The sequence below is a fragment of the Halyomorpha halys genome, unplaced genomic scaffold (genome assembly GCF_000696795.3).
Source record: "Halyomorpha halys isolate HHAL.00 unplaced genomic scaffold, Hhal_1.1 Scaffold474.1, whole genome shotgun sequence".
Classification (NCBI taxonomy): Eukaryota; Metazoa; Arthropoda; class Insecta; order Hemiptera; family Pentatomidae; genus Halyomorpha; species Halyomorpha halys.
The window spans coordinates 1,029,957-1,049,804 of NW_027108830.1; the positions used below are offsets into that span (position 1 = coordinate 1,029,957).

Consider the following 19,848-nt stretch of genomic DNA (forward strand, 5'->3'; position numbering starts at 1 on the left):
GTTCATTTGGAAGGAATAATATAAACCACAATTATAAAAAAAAGGTTTATAAAAATACATTAAATATAAAATCACAGGTGTAAGGATAATAAATAACTGGTAGTAGACTATGCTCAGACAACTGCGTTCGATTTCTTCGTTTTCTTTTTTTTACCTTTCTTTCCAAACATTTCCTCTTGAATTTCAATTAGGCTTTTTCCTTTTGTCTCAATAATGACGAAGGTAGAAAAGAAGAAAGCAGTGACACATATAGAAGCGAAGATCCAGTATGAGGTAGCTGGTCCTAGAGCGTCGTTGATCGGTTGAAAGGCTTTAGTCACCGCGAATGAACAAAACCATTTGAAAGAAGCAGCTATACCCGCTCCGGGGCCCTTCACTTCTGGAGGCAGTATTTCACTGGACATCAACCACGGGATGGGTCCGAACCCTATGCCGTACATAATGATGAAGACGACCACGGCAATGACTGGAATAGAACCGAACTGCGTGACATCGGAACCTTTTGTTTTCTCGTAGAAGTAGTAGCCCAGGATGGCTAAACATAGAGCCATCACCACCGAAGATATCTGGAGTAGAACCCTGCGACCGGTGTAATCGATGAGCACCGTTGAACCAAGCGTGGCCAGCGTCTGGGCTACACCGGCGATGATCGTTGCTATATCCGGGTCTAGAGTACTGCCTGCGTCGTGGAAGATGCTTTCCATAAAGAAGATAACGACATTGATGCCACTCAGCTGCTGGAAGAACATTAATGTGAGGCATACAAGTAAGGAAAGAACGCTGGACTTCTTCGACAACTCTTGGAAGAAGGGCACCTTCTCTGCTTTCTTTGAATTGATCTCTTCCTCCATTGCCTCAAGTTCTTTGTGGACGTTGTATTTTTTTCCTCTGAGGCAGATGAGTGCATCTTCGGCTTCATCCCTGCGGCCCTTCTGCATCAGGTAGACGGGACTTTCAGGAGCCTTGAAAAAGAGGACTACGAAGATGATGTTCAGAACTCCACAAAACAATGGTAGTTCCGTGTAAGGAAATATTGCTCCAATTATGTACGCATACATTACTCCATTCACCAACATCAATTGGAACATTGATCCCAGAGTTCCTGCGAAAAATATTTAAATATTAATTGAAATATATCCTAATTAATTTAAAAAAACAAAATTGTTTTAAAGTTATATTTCATTCAAGTCGGAATCTATCCTTGACAGATTGGAGCTGGTCTCAAAAAGGTAGCGAAGATAAATAGTGGCCAAATAGTTTAACCATAGGTAGTTCACATTAGGATTTAGATTCTTTAATAACAAATAAAGATGGAGTTAAAATAAAACAACGGTTAGTCTTGAATCAGGAAAAAAAAATTATGATTTTTGAAGCATTAGGAACCGGACAAGAAGGATTTTGGAATGGAATTTCGGATTCGAACTAAAAGCATGGGAAGATATTAGTCGTTGAGAGTGGTTATATATAAAGGAATTGAGGTAGCCCACCTTTTACGGTGGACAGGGCAAAGTATCTTCAGCTCTATATGGTAATGTGATTATATCTAGACGTTTTAAAAATGAACCTAGAAAACCATTCACCATTCAGTTCACTAGAGATCCCACTGTTAACCAGGCAACGATCGTCGAAATAAGAGAAATTGAGGGATGTGATTTGCCACATGGTTATAACAAAGCAGAACGCAGCTAAACTGTCTTAAGCCGCCTAGGAGAATCCAAACTAGAACTTTACATTTGTCTTATGTTCATTCTTACAAAATAACATTTTTGGGAATCCACCGGTGTGTTTTAAACCATACTTTGAATGAGCGTACGACGGCGAGGTATTTTTAGGTAAGGGCTTGATTGAATATGATACCATGTTGTTTAAAAAAAGGACTTTAAACTTGTTTCCATTTAGTAAAAGACGGTATGAACTTGACATGAGGACTTTATGGACCTACACAAAACTGTGCTATATTTATATTTATTTAACATACCATGGACTTAAGAATAAGACAAATATTGCTAGCAACCCAGTCACATTAGGAAAAATTTCATCATTATATCTGTGTACATTAAATCGTTATTGATGGCTCAACGAACAATACCTAGGAAAAATAACTGTGTTACTTTCTATCATTTATGAATTATATATCATGTATATAGAACTAGCCACTTCAAGAATAAACCCAGTATATCAAAGTTGCAATAAAGGCATGTTCTGTCATTGTTGGAATCGTAATCTGAGCCTTCTTATCTACAACAACATAAATCCATCACTGATTAATCCGACTCCTGTCATAATGTCGTTGAATGAACTGCGTATTTTGGGATAATCACTATATCATTAATTTTTTCAACCAAAATCTTTATTTAAAGAAGAAAAAGTAGATAGCTATCGTATTGTAAATGAAAATTTTAATATGATTAAAGTGCCATTCATGCATTCAAAGATTAACGTTTTAGATTAAAAATTTAATAACTTTTGATGTATTGCTTACTGCCTCGATTTTGCAACCTGTTTAAATTATTTATTTCATAATCATATATCATAAAACTCCGTTTTATGATAACTATTGTTTATCTGCTTAGATTTTTCTTAACTTTCATTTAGCTATGTATAGAATACATAGAAAGGGAAAGTATTTATTTATGAACTCGAGGTTTGGCCGGAAATAAAAGTTTTGATATCCCCTGAATCCAAAATATTGAGTCTAGCAAAATGACGTGTGTCTGAGGTCAGCTTAGCTCAAAAATGAGTTTAAGGCAAGTGGATGATTGGAATGTGAAAGCAATTTTTTTGATATAATCAACTGAACACTTATAGAATCTACTTTTCTCATTTTTTCAATTTTCTAAAAAAACTTTAATGAATTTGATCAAGCTTGCCATGTCAATGTAGGAATAAGTGGTCTTTAAAATAAGCGGGTATTGCAGTTGACCTAGCTAAATCTTATTCCCATTGAAATAGTCTGACTAGGGCTTAAATAACGTATTTTTAACAAATCTTCCCCTAAAGTAACTTTAATTTTCCTTATTTGAAGAAAATAAACAGTTCTCATTGTCAGAAATGATAAATAATATATAAATACAAAATATTAAAGAATTTTATGAATAATAGAAGAAGTAAAAAAGAAAAATATAAATATCCTATTCCAACGGACGAAACTGAGACCGTCCCCAATTGCATTCACTTGTAGGCTTCGTTTGTTTTGTTAAACTGTTGAATTCCTGGCAAGGAAAAAATTTATAATAGTAATTCCCACCTCCAGAAATCTTAAAATACGAATTTTTATAACAATAGAAATTTTTTTTTTTATAAATAACACTGTTTTCTAAAATTTGTCACTTGTTTGTTTTCTAAAATAGTGGCATATCGGACTAAATAACTGATTTTTTAAAATTTGTGTTTGAGTATTTGTATGGATTGTCCCGTTGACTGAATTTAATTTGTTGTTTAACGGTTTTACGGTTTAGTTTACGGTTTACAGGTTTAACGGTTTTCGGAATGTCTGTATGACTTTTTTTTTGTAGGTTTAGTTTAAAATACAAAACTAATGTGTGCACCAGCACATTATAAAATTCGAAGAACGCCCACTACAATAAATAATACAAGTCAAAAACTCCTTAAAATGTAGGCCACTACATAAGAAGGAAACAGTGCAGGACTAGACTATATATTGCTAAAAACCTTAAATGAAATCCAGAAATAGGGGTTATGAAAAAAAACTGTATGACGACTTCAGTAACGAAAGTAACCTCAGTCTAGTGTACCATCTTTCGAAGATGTCCAATTCTAAATATTATTTTTTATTTTTGTCAAATGTGCCACTATTCAAGAACATCAGCAATATATGAATTAAAATAAATGAATTAAAATCATAATATATATATATGATACTAATTCTGATTTTGGTGAGAAGTCTTAACCGTCACATGTATATCAAGAAAATTAAATGAAACTATTTCTTGAACAATGGTTATAGGAGGTGATTTGTTCATGGTCATGCTCAACCACCAGATTTGTCCCCACTTAATGATGCTGGGTGGGCTCCAAAACCCACAGGGTCACGGTTACAGTTATATAATAAATAATTATCTACCAGAGCTGGATTCAGACCCGGGTCCTTGGATTCAGTAGCACAGAGGCTTACTTACTCCGCTCCCCACAAGTACATCTATAATTAGATAATTTAATTTTCATATGTAACATAAAATCACAAACTTTGCTTTGATTTTGGAAAGACTTAAATTTTAATATTAGACGTAAGAATGTTTTATGGCCTGGGGATTCTTTTGCAGTGATTTTAACGTTGTCATTTTGGTGTTATATGGATACAGTTTGAATCTTCTCATAATAAATTAATAAATAATTATTTAAGAAAGTACATACAGAAGTTGCCTCTGAATAGTTTGGTAGTATTTTGTTAAACGTCTTTTTAATCTTTTCATTCACACCAATTACTGGCACATGGCGTAAGAGCTTAATTAGTATTTTATTGGGGGATATCCGTTTTGTTAGCAGTTTTGTTGTACGTCATACAAGAATTAGCAGTTTTTTAGTTAAAAAAAATTATTGTTACTTGGAATCAAAAAGAGAAAATGGAATGAAAATTAGTAATTAATGTTAAATGAGTCAATTTTATACAATGAATTCATACCGTTTTCTATTTTCAGGCCCTTTTTAAGCATTGTTGTATTTAACTATATAGTTATGTCTCCTCTCCCTTTTCAAGTAAACTTTTCAAAAGTTATATAGGCACTGGCTATAGCTTCCTAGGGGTTATAGTAGTGCTGATCTGGCAGGGAAGGATTGTCTTCTAATATTTTTTGTGTTACAATATCTGCTATTTTGGGATTGTGACATGTCATACATCGACCAACATACTCACTATAAGTATCTCTCTGAAAGGTGAGATAAGTAAGGAGGATGGGAGAGGCGGATTTCACGTTTTTAAATTTCAGGGTTTTTTAAATATTGATCGATTTAACTATTTTAAACCTCCTCTTCACGTTTTAGGAAAAAATTCGTAAACGTATTTTCCTCGGCACACCTATATTCCGAAAATAGCTTTACCAATTTAGCCCAAAATTGGAGGAAATTTGGGAATTAGTGTTAAAATGGTCTAGTATAAATTTTAGTAAATAGCAAAGTTCAGTTTATAGCAACTAAACTTTGAGTTTCTCATCTCGAAGGTTTTATTCTAAAACTATAGAATTCATTAATTCTAGGAAGATGGGGAAGACTTTCTTCTTCCTTCCCAGATGAGAAGCACTGCTTAGTGGGCTGAAACGTCGGTTAGTAATAAATAGTTTTTTTCTGCTGTATTTTAACCTTTATTGACTATACGCTACCTGGACAATCTTCCAAGATAAATTTAACCTTAAACATATTACTTATATCTTAACCTTGAAATATAGGTAATTATGTGCCCAATAAAAATACATAAAAAAAAAACTTTAAAAGAAAAAAATAAAGAAGAAGATAGAAATAGTGAGGAAACACTGATTCATAAACTAGGTACAAATTTTTATTTTTAAATGTTTCACTCTATTCAAAAGTTTTGGGGGCATTCGAGTCCTAAAAAAACACAAACAATGAAGACAGCATGGTATAGCAGTTATGTAATTCTTTAAAGCCCAAAACTTTTTGAGGATAAATCAAAACTAATAATGAGAGACTTTTTATAGATTTGTTTGTTATAGCCTACGAGGCTTATTTAGTTATGTATTTATTTATATTAGACTATAATTGTAGCGTTTTTTATGTAATAAACATTATTAGAGCGCAGAAGATGTAGGCTTATGACCGATGACATAATATAGTGACAATAACCACTTATTTCACCAAGCAATTGATGTTGTCTAAGCCAGATAAGACTTTATTGCTCTGACGTCTTATGTTAGAAATAATTTTAAACATTGGAATCCTTCCTTTAAAAAAAAAAATACAACAACACATAACTGTTATGAAAATGATTAATCAAAGGTATAATGTTTAGACACGTAACCACTTTTCAAGAAGTACTTTTAGTTTGCTACGTCTAGAGGACATAATCTGCAGGGAATTTTGATCATGTGTAAAGCTTTATCGGTTCTTCAAATTCTTTTTTGTAAGTTTTAAGCTTTGAAGAAGAAATATTGGAACGACCAGCAATGGTGAGACGTGAAGATAGGGAGATAGTGTGTCCATACGGTGTTGAGGACATAGATAAGTTGGTTTCGCACTGGTATTTTTCCTAAGATGAAGATAGATTTAATACCTTGAAAGTTTGGAAAAACGGTTGGACACTAGTATAACTGAGATGTGGAACCGCTAAGGTGGCGTGAAAGTGGAAAACAACATAAACAGGTAATAGCAAATATTATAAGAAATAAAGGGAATTTTATGCGTTATTTAAAAAAAAAAAAAAAAAAAAATGAGATTAAACTTTTTTAAAAATTGATTTCAGAAATTCTATTTTATAAGCAAAATAATTTCGCAGAAAATGATGAAAATTAATTTTGTATACAAAATAATTAATAGTAGGTTTATCAGCTGAAAATTTAGAAAAGAACCAACCATGAAATTTTATCGTCAGATTTTAGTTTCCAATAAGTTGCCCTTAAAAATAAAATTACAATACTAATTAGCGGAATTTTTATTTAGTTAATTCTTCAATTATCCAAACTCCTTTTGTGATTTTTAATAAAAGTCCTTGAGGAATAATTACTGGATTAAGAAAGAATCTATAATTCATCGATTGATTATTAATAAAGCAAGTATTAAAAATATAGTTTATATGTTTTCTTATTGCTCAATATCTGTACGATGCGGTAAGCATTTTTCTTTTCTGTAATTAAAGAAATTAGGTCAAAACAGGATATTTTATAAAATAATTTCACTGTCCATCATCATCCTGTCTTGAAGGGCATAGTTAGATGAGATAGGGCCGCTTGTAGCTGAAGGTGTCAAGCGACTGCCTCTTGACTGCAGCGGTGCAGGTTCAAATCCGCCCTAGAGGTCGACATTTATTTCTGTAGCGGTCCCATAAAATGAAATCTCGTTTCTTTACTATATTTAGAATAGGTTGGTTACCACCTATGACCAGAAACGGAGTTAAAATAAAAACTTCCATAAGATAGTTTATTGCTTTTTGAATAATCCAATATTGCGATATTTCTTAACGATAGTCTGATGACTCAAATTGCTCATGATTTTCCGAAAATGTTTTGAAAAACTTGGGCTCAAAATAATTAATTAATTAATTAATAAAATAAATATCTTTTGGATGGGGACTGAATTTCAATAAAAGTGTTTAAATTTGGCGCAGGAACGGTTTTTAAGTTCTAATTAATTATATGAATTAAAAATTAATTGAAGAGCAAATATTTAATTTATATTTCATTATCATAAAAAGATTAATTGATACAGTTATTATTACAACGACCCATAGGAATAATAATAAACTGTAGCCTAATGAAATTTTTATATTTTTTAATATAATAAATTAATAACATATATATTTTTCAATTATGAGATATAAGATAAAAACGATTTCGAATGACAACAACAAATAGATTGGAGTTTTACGCAAGCTGTGACATTTAATTATCTAAAGAATATTTTTTAAATTAGCTTTTTATGTATTTTTAAATATTTTCAAAAGCCTTTATCACATTTCTAATTAATGTCCACTTATAGATTATTGTCATTTTTTTGACAGAAAAAAAAGAACAAATATATCCTTCTACCAAAAAATGTTAAAGTAATTTTTAGTGGCCAATCATGAAGATAACGTAAGATTATTAATTCAAGTCCTGTAAAGCTCATATTATTTAACATATGTGAATTATCGTAGACGCATGACTTTCAAGGCATCCATAAATTAATCAAGGCAATTATAAGAAATTATACAGCCAGATTTGAATCCGAGTCCTTGGAGTTAGTAATACTGTATCTTACCAAAGAGCTACACACTCCATATGGCGCCGTCGACTCTGCACATACAGTGTATAATTGATATTGCCATGGGTATACTCATGGGTAGAAAAAGGAAGCACATCTCAACTGACCTCTTTTGTATATAAATTTGGAAAGAGATTTATAAATTTCACTGTATTTATGACTTATTGTTAAATAACATTGGGTGGAATGATCTGCATACACAAACCAACATGAAATCTTCCTAATTTCGCTAATTAGATTATTGTAATTTTATTTTATTTTCTTAATAACGGTTTTTTTTTTCGTGAAATATATAATTTTACATAGATAAAGTTAATAAATAAAGTTAAAAATGAAGAAGTACTCAACAAATGGTAAATACATATGTTTTTTTTTGTAATGAATCTCATAACGGCTTCTTGCATTAAACGTCACCAGTGTAACTAGATTGGGGATGGAAAAGACCAGAGAATATTTTTTTATAATTTTCCTTCTATTTGCAAGTGGCTATTAGACCCAAATAGGAATTGACTTTTAACAATGAATAAATATGATGAATAATTCCAGTGAGTACTCGATGTCCATAGCAGACTAAAAAGACTTGTTTGTAATAATGATATCTGGAGTATAATTAATTAATGAATCTTGCTATCTATGATATCTATAGCGCATATTTTCTTTATTTAATCTATTAATCTCATTTTTGTTTTTTCTTCTTCCATTTATTTTATTAGAATTTAGTTACATTATGATAAGATAATTTTTTTTATCAGCTTCTATTTATTATTTAAAATTATGATTATCAATTTTTTTTTTAATTGATTTTCTTAGTGATATTATTATGATTTTTAAAATTTTGTAATTTATCCTAATGCTGTAAAACTTATTTCCAATGCCTGTAATATGATTATAAAGTCTGGCTCCTGCTTTTTGTTCTTCACTACATAGCAGATTGTGACCGGAATGGACAACCATCTGGGTTCTGATAGGATCTTAGTGCACCAGGCCTCCATTGAAAGACTTTCCTTTTTGAACATTAGAAAAACCAGAAGGTTATAACGTAGGAAATATAGATTTGGCTATATTTTTGATGGCAAAAAGGACCAGATAATCCCACTCGGGACCTATTTCCTCCCTCAACCCGCATTACCATTTATTAATGACAGAACTACAACCGCTCTTACATCCCTATCACTTAGGCAGGAACTTGAATGCACCCTGATGCCCGTCACCTATAATTTATATAATTCTTTGGTCTTTATATGAAGGATGGATACCTCTAATACTGTCTTCTGCGATCTCGACCAGGTACACAGGGACTGCGGCACACACTGCACCCAAGGCAATGCCAGCTAGAAACCTTGCGATGTAGACCATGTTCACCGTGGTAGCGCAGTGCATTAGGATCCAGGCCACCGTTTGGGGAACTGATAAGCTCATGATGGTCCACTGGAAAAATATTACTTTTATAGTAACCTCTGTAAATTTTATTTTTGTTATATATAAAATAGCTTTAATATAACTGTACAGAAATATACAGTCGTAGAATACACATTTAGTATACAAAAGAGAAACTATAAATAAATTAGAAAAACGAACATTGGTAATTCATGATGGATACAAAAATAATGTTGTTATTGATAGGAAAATATCTAAAATGTATATAAGATCAACTTAACAAATTAAAATTAAACCTCCATTAAATTATAATTAAATCCTTATATATCATTTCTCAGAGGAGTTTTATGGAGGTATGCTATGTTTCCCATAAAACTTCATCAAAGATTGATGGTACTTCTTAGGAGCACTTAGCATAGATCTTGAAATTCGTTAATAACAGAAAAATTTATCTAATATTTTATTCGAATGATTTTTAGTTTCTAACAACCTTTTATATTGTAATGACCTTTCAAAGTCACTATATTGAATTTCTTGGCAATGATGGTAAAAATTGTTGTTTTTGCCAACAACAACAATCCAATCTAACCCTATTCCTTGAACAAATTTGTAATGCCAGACACTCATTTGACGCATAATTTAATGTCCTTTAATTAATTATAGAGTGAACGTTTCAGTAGGGTGAATCGTTTGAACGTTATAGGCTAGAAAATATAAAAAGTCCAAGCATTTAAGGGCTTTACCCACCTAATGGCCCGACCTATTACTTGAAATCTGGGAAACTGAAAATGAAAACTATTTCAATGTTTCCAACACTTCTATCTGGAATTCCAGGTCAAGGCTGACTGGCCTGGAACTAAGAACTTCCGAATTTCATTTCGAAATTTTCAAAACTAGAAAAATATGTCCATGAAGCCATGAATCCTCATTAAATAAAAACAGTAGGAGAAAAACAAGACACCTGACCCGGTTTTTGTTTCAACAATAACGAATGGCGGACACCAAATTAAAATTTAAACAACCGATAAATGAGCTTAAACGGTTCAAAATCGAAGTTGCCAATTCCAAGTAAACTTTGTTTTTCTAAATATTTGGGGAAAACTGATAAATCTCGTTTTACCTCTCCAGTCATCATATATCTATAAAAATATTATGATACTTTACATTATGATTATAAATGAATCATGGTGTATATTTTGTATTATAGTTTTTAAATGACACTATACATCGGTAGAGCCAATAGTGTTACCTTCCTTCCGATGTGTTCGACCATAGAGCCAGCGGGGACACCTCCAATGCAGGCCCCGATGGCAAGTAGGGCCCCTACCCAGGAACCTTCTTCGACCGTCAGCGGGAGCGTAGCGTTGGGCGACCTCATCTCCATCAGCGCTGGAGAACTCCAGCCGATATTGGTCCCTGCCGCCACGAGGATTATGCTCACTGAAACATACTGTCCCCATTAAGACACCAACCAAAACTATCCTTATACTAATATTAATTTAGCAGAGATGACAAAACTAGCAGAACTATATTTTCTGAAAAACAATATTCATAATGATAAATGGTTGTATTTGTTGTTAATCAGATTGACCAATGTCTTAGCAGAATGTCAAGGTTGCATAATAGACACACTGCATAAGTATTCGTCCTTACTGCTTCTGTACTATGATGGGAGGGGGCCGAAAAGTTCCTTTTTTCATTGATTTCAACTTATATCACAAAAAACTGAACGTTATGCAGAAAGAAAGGTTTTATCAAAATCAAGGGTAAAAATATTTCCTGTAAAAAAGTTTTAAAGTTATATTTCTTTTTTTCATCGGTTATAGTTTTCGAAATATACCCTTAAATTGAAAAATGAGGTTAAATTGATTTTCGTCACATTTTTTGTCAAATTTGTCTTTTTAACCACACAGCCTTTCATTTCATTCAAAAATTAATCGAAAAGAAGTTATAAACTATTTTATTTTTTATTTGGAGGCATATAGTGTTTACTCATTTACCTTCAATTTGCAAAAACTTATAAAAACTTGATATTGTCTGATGAATTTCATGACCTTCCGTACGAATCTTACTACTTACTAATTAGTACTTGGATTATTATCGTCATAAGCGCTAGTATGTTGACTATTTATGACGGATATATATTTTATACTATATACTTGTAAAGTAAATAATAGTGAATGGTGACAATGCTTTTAACTTGATAAGGTATTTAGTATGGAGTAGGTTTTATTAGCCCCAAGTCAACTGCCTGACCAAGGGGCCTTGCACAATGTTGAACAATTAGAGTATACTTTTTTTTTTTTGGAACTCTTGATTGTCGAGGTTATCAGCTTCTCCATTCATTGCTTTGTCTTGATTGAGAAGATCATGATTGAGAAGATCATAAAAATTTTCCATCCAAATGCTTAGAATATATTCTTGGGATTCCATCACTTGTAGGCTTTTCGTGTATCTCGCTTTAAATACAAACTTTTACTTTCCTAATGGTGGCGTAGAGTTCACACGTTTTTCTAGGTTGCTAGTTGTCTTCCACAGCTTGCAGCCTTTGTGAACTTGTTGATGCGGAAACAGTGGGGGTTAAGTTTTCAATTTTGTTGCCACCACGATATAAAAGTCAAATCCCCCTGGCCGAATTCCAATAGGCGCCGCAGCTTGTGATTGCTAAGGTGACCCATCAACTCCCTTGGCTATAAACCATTTTAACGCTCTAGCCATCTTACCTTTTGTATAGCTATTGTCGCTTTGTTGCACCATTTTACTTCATTCACTGCCTTTACTAGCTTTATATAAGCTGCTAATTGTCTAGGAACCAGTATGGAGTCCGTTTTACTTTCCGATCATTTAGTTGTTTTTACCATAAACAGATATTAGAGTTGGGGGTTATCGAGTCTTCAAAATGGTCCAGTTGCCTCTACTTTTGGAGCCAAATATTTACCTGGTAAAATCCAAAATACTTAGGCCTTATCTCAGTGGCATAGCGTAGTGAGAAAGGAGTGGAGCTGCAAAATATCACAATAAATTATAAAAATAATTTGTAAATATTTCATTTCATAACTTTTTGTTTGTTGCCTGTACAATTATTATTGTTCTTTCCAAAAGAATTAATTAACTTTCTATAGAATTACTGTTCACTTTAGTCTTTTACATTTATATACCTAGAGAAAGGGGTGGCAAATTTTTCCTCCGCCCAGGGTGGCTGACATCCACGCTAAGCCACTTCCTATACTATTAATTTTGTTTGATTGTAGGATACATAATACGGATTAAATTAATTATAACTACTAACCATTGCATTTTAATTATATAATTAATTCTTTTACAATCTAAGGATAGGTTGAAACTGACCCGCCATTGCAACCAGGTACTGAGGTGTCCTCGATGACTCCCGCTCCGGTTCACCTGAGATCATGGATACATGGCTTTCATCGGCTTCCGTTTCGCTGAAAAAAACCGAGATTCATTATAAAAACCAAATTTTTTCTTATTTATATAGATAATTTTAGATCCAAGGCTTTATAAATGCTTCAAAGTTATCACATTTTATGGCATAATATTCATGAATTACTATGAAGTAGAACGAAAAAATAGAATTTGGTACATGTTATGTGCAAATTCGATTTATTCTTGGCATAACTATTGTTTTTTAAATTCAGATTTTCTAGCCTGTATTTGACATTGACGAGGTATACTTCAACGCCAATATTTTTTCAGCTTCTTCCCCAATGTACTGCATTCAATTTTAGAGTTAATGTCTCTTTAAGAATTATGACGTATTCTTTGATACTTCAAGATGGGTTACTTAATACTAAAGTCTTTTTTTCGTTTATTTTTTGGAGACCTTTTCGATTCAGGGAAATAGCTGTGTTCTACTATTTGAAGGAGAATCGTATTTTTTAAAAATAAACTTGTCAACTAAAAGCAACTTGTGTCCTTGCCCTTCAGGTTCTGGCAAAGAGGAGAGACACGAGATGTGTTTATAGCACGAAACACCAACGTCCTTACCAAAGCAATGGACATTGGTCCCCGTGACCACTTGCAAGACCAAACACACCGAATATAGTCACCACCACAATAGGAGTGAAATGATGAAATTTTTTTTTCTTATGCCATCTTAAGTCATAATGATAAAATGATGAAATAAAAGTACCTAATCAGATGGAATCACGCATATAAAAATGGAAAAATTTCAATACAGAATAATGAGTTTGGGTGTCCTCAGCCATCAAAAAGTAATACTCGACCTTGTACCATCGATGGTCCTAGAGAGTTTAATAACAATTGTGTAACCTCAATTTGGATTGAGTATTGTGAACCACTGTCTTTTTATGAAACCCCCAAAATCTTCAGTGTAATAAGGAAATACTGTCAACCAATCGATTTATTCTTGTATTATTTATTAATATATAAATTAATTATGAAATTATAAGCATTATATAATTATTAATAATTAATAATTTTATATAATTTATTATTAATATACAAATATATGTATTTATTCTAATATTTATATATGTATTAATCCTGGCTTACGATTTTTTCTTTTCATTTCAGAAAAAAAAGTTAAAAATAGAGCAGAAGGATTTTTCTGATATTTGACAGTGAAAAAAGAAATGACATGACTCTCAATGACCGCTTTGAACCATACGTTACTCAGTTTAATGATACAGTCATTTTGTTACAGTTGATGAGTTATAGAAGAATGGTCATAGAATTTTTTTTTTTAGGTTTTCTTCCTGGAAAAAGAGATAAATAGAATTTTCCCTTTCATATATATCGTGTGAAGTTTAACTCCATAAAAAGACTCGTAACTAAAGAGAGACCACATGAATTTATTTTAAGAAATGAGTGGTTAATCGAAGCAATGGAAGGCGGAACACTCGCTAAGTACTTTTAGTTGTTCATGATGTATGTGAAGTGTCTATCCAGGCTTCAGTTTATCTCATAGCTGCTTCAGTTGTGAAGTATGTTCTTACTTCACCTCGCCCAGGAACTGCTTTATAATTTTATAATTTCTGTAAAGTAAGGGGACAGTATACAGTCAACAGTCTGTATGGATATTTATATAATAATCAGTTTAAAAAATATATATATCATTTTAACGTATTCTTTTTAATAGATCTGTAACGTTAAATAGTGTTTTTAAACGATATGAATAAAATAATATCAAATAGCTTTGAAACGATGCCTCAATTCTATAGGTTAATTTTGTAGAAGATAATCGGGCTACTTCATTGTTTGCCGTAGGGCCTAGAGAATACCGAATAATTTTAAGGAGCTTTGTACTCCAAAAATATATTTTTAAAGTGACGAAACGAATGTTGTTATTGCGAATTTTCTTATTACATTAATATATGAAGCTTAGAAATAATAACCCATAAAGAGAAAATTTAACGGCAAAATCTTTTAAAGGGATTTCGATCTAATGATTTTAAAGAGAGAGAAAAATTTAAGGACCACATGTTTCGATAGCCGTGAGCGTACTGTGGCGAAAACTCCATTTTCCTGTGTAAGCATGAAATTACAAATCTATAAAACTCAAAAATGTCATGATTTGACTTCGTAACAGTTTTAGAAATCATTCTCAGCATTTAAAGAATCAATAATCTAAATGCCGATTTTAATTGCGAACGCATGCCTATAAACATACAAAAAATACGTGATATATCAATTAGTGTTAGTATTTTAGAAATAAATTTATTATTATTAAATTATTGAGAGAGTAAAATGATTATTTAGTCATACGATTACTTTGAAAATGATCATGAATAATAATATATTTTAATTTAGATCAATGGCTTTAAATCTTTTAGGACTACCTATGAATGAAAATTGTATAAGGAGTATATAAAATCGTTCGGGCGTAATTATGTTTTTTGAAATTAATATGGACCGTTATTAACAATATCGTGACGTTTCTTCAATTGTATTTTTATAATTTTAATATTTAAGCTAAAAATATATAACATAAATTAATAATAAAGTTGGGATTATATTTTGATATAAGAATGAATATATGCAAGTAAAAAAAGTCCAGCTCGTTATTTTTGTTATCAAATTACAAATTATGTTACATAAAAATGGCGCTCTCCTTTTTATTTGCCTATACGGCAAACAAAGATATAATTGGTATTTTGTATATATATATATATATATATATATATATATACACCTATGTATTATATATTACTGTATTTTGTATTTAAATGAACAACAAAGAGAGGTTTCGAAAATTAAAAAAAATCCATTTTATTTGATTTAAGTCTAATATATGTCATTAGTAATAGGTAATAGAAAAGATTGAACTCTGGATGGGGAAAAAAACAGCTTTTTAAAAAACCCTGGTTATTTGAAAGTACTAGTGGAATACGCAGAAACAATTAAATTAAATATCTTCAAATTAAATATTTTTACAGACAAGTCATCATAATTTTACTACACAATTATATAAATATTTTTTAATAACGTTTTATGATGAATATAATTATATGGTCGGAGAGGGAATCGAAATTGCATAATTGATGCTCAGTAGAGAAAACTAAAGTGTCGTGGCAAGTGCCAAGGTTTCTTGGTTATTTCATCCTTGCAATTCTTATTACGACATACAATAACTACTTGTTTACCTAATATGTGTTTTGAAGGCGAAAATGCTGAATGTAACTTGGTGTCGCAATTATAACCCGATTGTTAGTCAATTCAGTCAAAACGGTTTCTAACTAAATTTCCTATAAGTTTCTAATATGTTTAAACTCATAATAGCGCGTTATAACTTTGTATGACTGTATGATTATTTTTGTTTCACGACATTCAGCTTAAAATTATAGATTAAAAGACTTATTGTCGAAATCGACCGAATCATTTTCATCCGAGAATCCCAGTAGACCACCATTTCAATATTTTTGACTTATCTTACTACATGCATGGGTGGGTCAACGGTCTATTCCTATGCCTATAAAGCTTTTGATACATTTATTTTTTATTTTTTTTCAAGATTTATAAATTACGTACGAATTTTGATAGGAATAATGGAGTTTATGCCAATGCTTTAAGAAATTAAAATTTTGATTTAAGAAATGAAATAATGCTTTCTGAATGGAAACCAACAACCTACAGTTTGGTGGAGGTTGTGGAAGGATAAGGCTGCCCAGAAATCTTTCAGAAAATTTTAGTTTTCCTTAAAATGAATAATTGATAATAATTTCGATTGAAATCGGCTGAATCATTTTCATCCGAGAATCCCAGTAGACCAACATTTCAATATTTTTGACTTATCTTACTACATGCACGGATGGATCAACGTTCTATTCCTATGCTGATAAAATTTTTGATCCATTTATTTTTTTTTCTAGATTTATAAATTACGTACATATTTTTATAAGAATGATTGAGTTTATAAAAATATAACTCTAAGAAATGAAAGAGTGCTTTCTGAATGGAAACCAACAACCTACAGTAGTGGAAGGATAAGGCTACCCAGAAATCTTTCAGAATATTTTAATTTTCCTTAAAATGACTAAAAGATTTTATGGTCGCGAAGAGTAGTTAAATGATTAGGGATTGGCTTGGTTTCAGAAGAAACATGCCATTTAGGATGGACTTAAATATTGAAGAGAAGTTTCTCTACGCTCTGCTTCTTCCAACAGGTGTATTTTGGTCAGCAATGTTATTTATTTATTTTTATTAAATAATTATCTATCAAGATTTGTCACCAGATCCTTTATGATCAATATTTAGAAAATATTTTGGGAAATATAGGAATACGTTATTACAACTTGTAAGGAAAAATAGATGAAATTAAATAAAATGCGAATAAACATGTAAAAAATAAGAATAACATAAATATATGTAAACAAACTTTTTCTGAACTGCACTTGAATAAATTCTGTCCTGAGTGCTTGTAAAAATCTCCTCCGCACTCTTTACCTAAATGTACCCAAAATTCTTTATCGAGCGGTAGAAATAGGAAGTTTGATGCATTTAACTGAACCGATTTCCAACGATTCAGTCCTTCTCGTGGAAAGTTTTGTACTTGGGATTCTTGGACTTCTTTTTTTTTTTTTTTTTTTTTTAATAAAAAGGATGCCCCAATACCATTAAATATCAAACACATTAACTCAAAACTCAAATAAAATCAATACTTATTCACTATATTCATGTTTTAAAATGTAACAACGTTTCAGATAAAAACAAAATTCCACTACACATACTCTGTTAAAAACAATATTTTATTTCAAATAGGTGCTTTGGAAAAAAAAAAAAAGGACAATGTAAGTTCCCAAACTTTTATGTTTTTTTCTGGCTAAATATTTTGTTTTAAAGACAAAAAAAAATTATTTCACTTTCTGATCTACACTATTATAAAAACTGTTTCATCCTCCTATACCGCTTTCAGGTCAAACAAAAAAAAAATAGAAACAAAAATTAATTTTTTTTTGTGAAATGTTTCAGGAATACTGCGTCCCTCTATTCAGCACCTAATCTGCCCCAGTATTATTTGCTGTGTCACAAACATTTAAACATATAACGAAATTAAATATAACAAGAGCAGTGAAGTTTGGTCAGTTTAAGGATCTGTTAGTTGATGCTGAAAGAGTGGAATACAGTATTTCCGTTCAAGTATTTCTGTTTATGTCAAGAAAAAGCACTCTTGTATTTTAATTTTTGACCTGAAGGTGGTATAGGAGGATAAAAATAAATAAAATATTACAATTATTAAAAGAAATAGCATTTTCTTAAATAAAAACACATATATAACACTACGGATATCCGACAACCAGATTAAATTTTCTTTGAGGTTCTTCGTCAAATGTCCAGTGGTTTAAGTTCTATGTTCATTATGTTCTTTTATCACCTACGATATATTCTTATACGATATATTCTTATTCTACGATATTTTCTTTCTTTTAACTATGTTCACAGAATACTTAGTTACAATTACTATCGTTTTTTCTGCTTTATATTGTAATATAATAATTGAACTAAATATTTATTTTTTTAAACTGGCATAACTAATGAATAACAAGTAGAAATCCTTAATAAAACAAATTTTTCCTACTCGCAATTCTTTTACTATCCTGAATAAGGAATTGACTAACTCCAAGTGAATCATGGTTCTTTCGTGTGCGTCACTCGAAAGTCAGATACATTCAAAGGAGATTCTTTCACTTTATTCGATTCCAAATTTTCCTGTTTATTTCTTGTGTGAAGTATAAAGAATGTCAACTTCATTTGAAATTTTTGAAGTTCATTCTGCTAAATTTTGTATTCTGAACTCTACATTTCTTGTTTATTCAGTTCACATTAGTCTTTGAAGTCTAGACGTTGACGAGAGGTTTCTTATATGAAGAATTGGACCAGGACAACGATAACAAAAAGAGTTACAATAATTTTTCGAAGTTGTTAACTACAGTGTAAGATTAAAATAAGTGGACTGAAAAGAAAACATACAACACAGTTGATGTTCTGAAAGATTCATCTATATCGTACACGTTATACGGTTCAGATATAGTTTCTCACAACCTAACATAAGTCTGGACAGTAAATAACGTGAAGCCAACATTTCCAAATCGTTCTTCGCGATTTGGCGCCAATAGAAAGGAATCTCAACAAGAAACTCAATTATGATAAATCTGAACTGACTCACCCCATTTTAATGGTCATGATGATTACTGTCGATATCTGCAGGATTTAAAGGACCTAAAACATTTGCCAGGCAGCTGAGTGTTGGTTGCCAAGTCTCCACTAACTAAGGACGAGACAAGACAACTTTTTCATTTATAAGAATTATCGCCTCTGCCGAGATCTAATTAAACATCATTATGAATGTTTACTTCGCCTTATCGCACAAGTGTCGGCTATCTCTAAATATATCTAACCGTTGTACCGTAAATAATCGTTATCGTTAGCGCAAATTCATAAAAAGTATGCCATAGTGTTTTAAGGAGAAAATACTAGGCTTTGCAAATGAATGAAATCCCTATAGCTTCTCAAGCTTTGTGTTTGTTTGGATAATTATTAAAGGAAAGCTATAAAGGAACAATACTTAAAAAATTTATTAACTTGTACATGGCCTTTGGTTCGATCCTCCATGAATCGATCAACAGTTGATCTAAAGTGGCTATCCTTAATAAAGGGGAAAACCTGGGGGTTCAGAGTGATACTGAAGAAATCATATCATAGCATTTGGCTACTTAGTGTGATCTTGAAAAATCACCTTCTTGTACATCCATAGTTCCAAAAACAGTTTTCCCTTAAGAAATACTGAACCCATGACTCTCCTTGGGCCGTAGCAGTTCACTTTATTATTATAATGGTATAAAAAAAGGTACTCGGCTGGTCGCACAATGAGTTATTTGCCCAAATCTCAGGTTTTTAATCACAATATTTGAAGGACAAGCTAAAACTATGCACCCAAGACCCTTTCTTAGGGGTTCTGTTAGTAAAGAATATATATGTACTTCCTTGGCCTTATGTTTAAATCAAATTATTTAAGGAACTTTAAATTTCCCTTATAAAATAGGTTAAAATATGTAATTGTTAATA

The 19,848-nt window shown here is 31.5% G+C and overlaps 1 protein-coding gene across 1 annotated transcript; it reads right to left on the bottom strand.

Annotated features, from left to right (window-relative positions):
* Positions 1-31: 31 nt before the first annotated feature.
* On the bottom strand, positions 32-19,071 carry LOC106683267 (facilitated trehalose transporter Tret1). The gene is made up of 5 exons (XM_014424633.2): positions 18,950-19,071; positions 12,655-12,749; positions 10,556-10,746; positions 9,186-9,357; positions 32-1,102 (listed from the first exon to the last, which is right to left on the bottom strand). Exons 1-5 carry the CDS (start codon positions 18,964-18,966, stop codon positions 114-116), a joined length of 1,464 nt encoding a protein of 487 aa, XP_014280119.1. The 5' UTR covers positions 18,967-19,071; the 3' UTR covers positions 32-113.
* Positions 19,072-19,848: the final 777 nt, after the last annotated feature.

What these genes read in the sequence shown, in the direction of transcription:
- LOC106683267 (XM_014424633.2), bottom strand. An exon ending in GTACCTGGTTGCAATGGCGG is followed by an intron (nt 10,747 to 12,654) that starts GTCAGTTTCAAC and finishes AGTATGTTTCAG; the next exon opens with TGAGCATAATCCTCGTGGCG. An exon ending in TCGAACACATCGGAAGGAAG is followed by an intron (nt 9,358 to 10,555) that starts GTAACACTATTG and finishes ATATTTTTCCAG; the next exon opens with TGGACCATCATGAGCTTATC.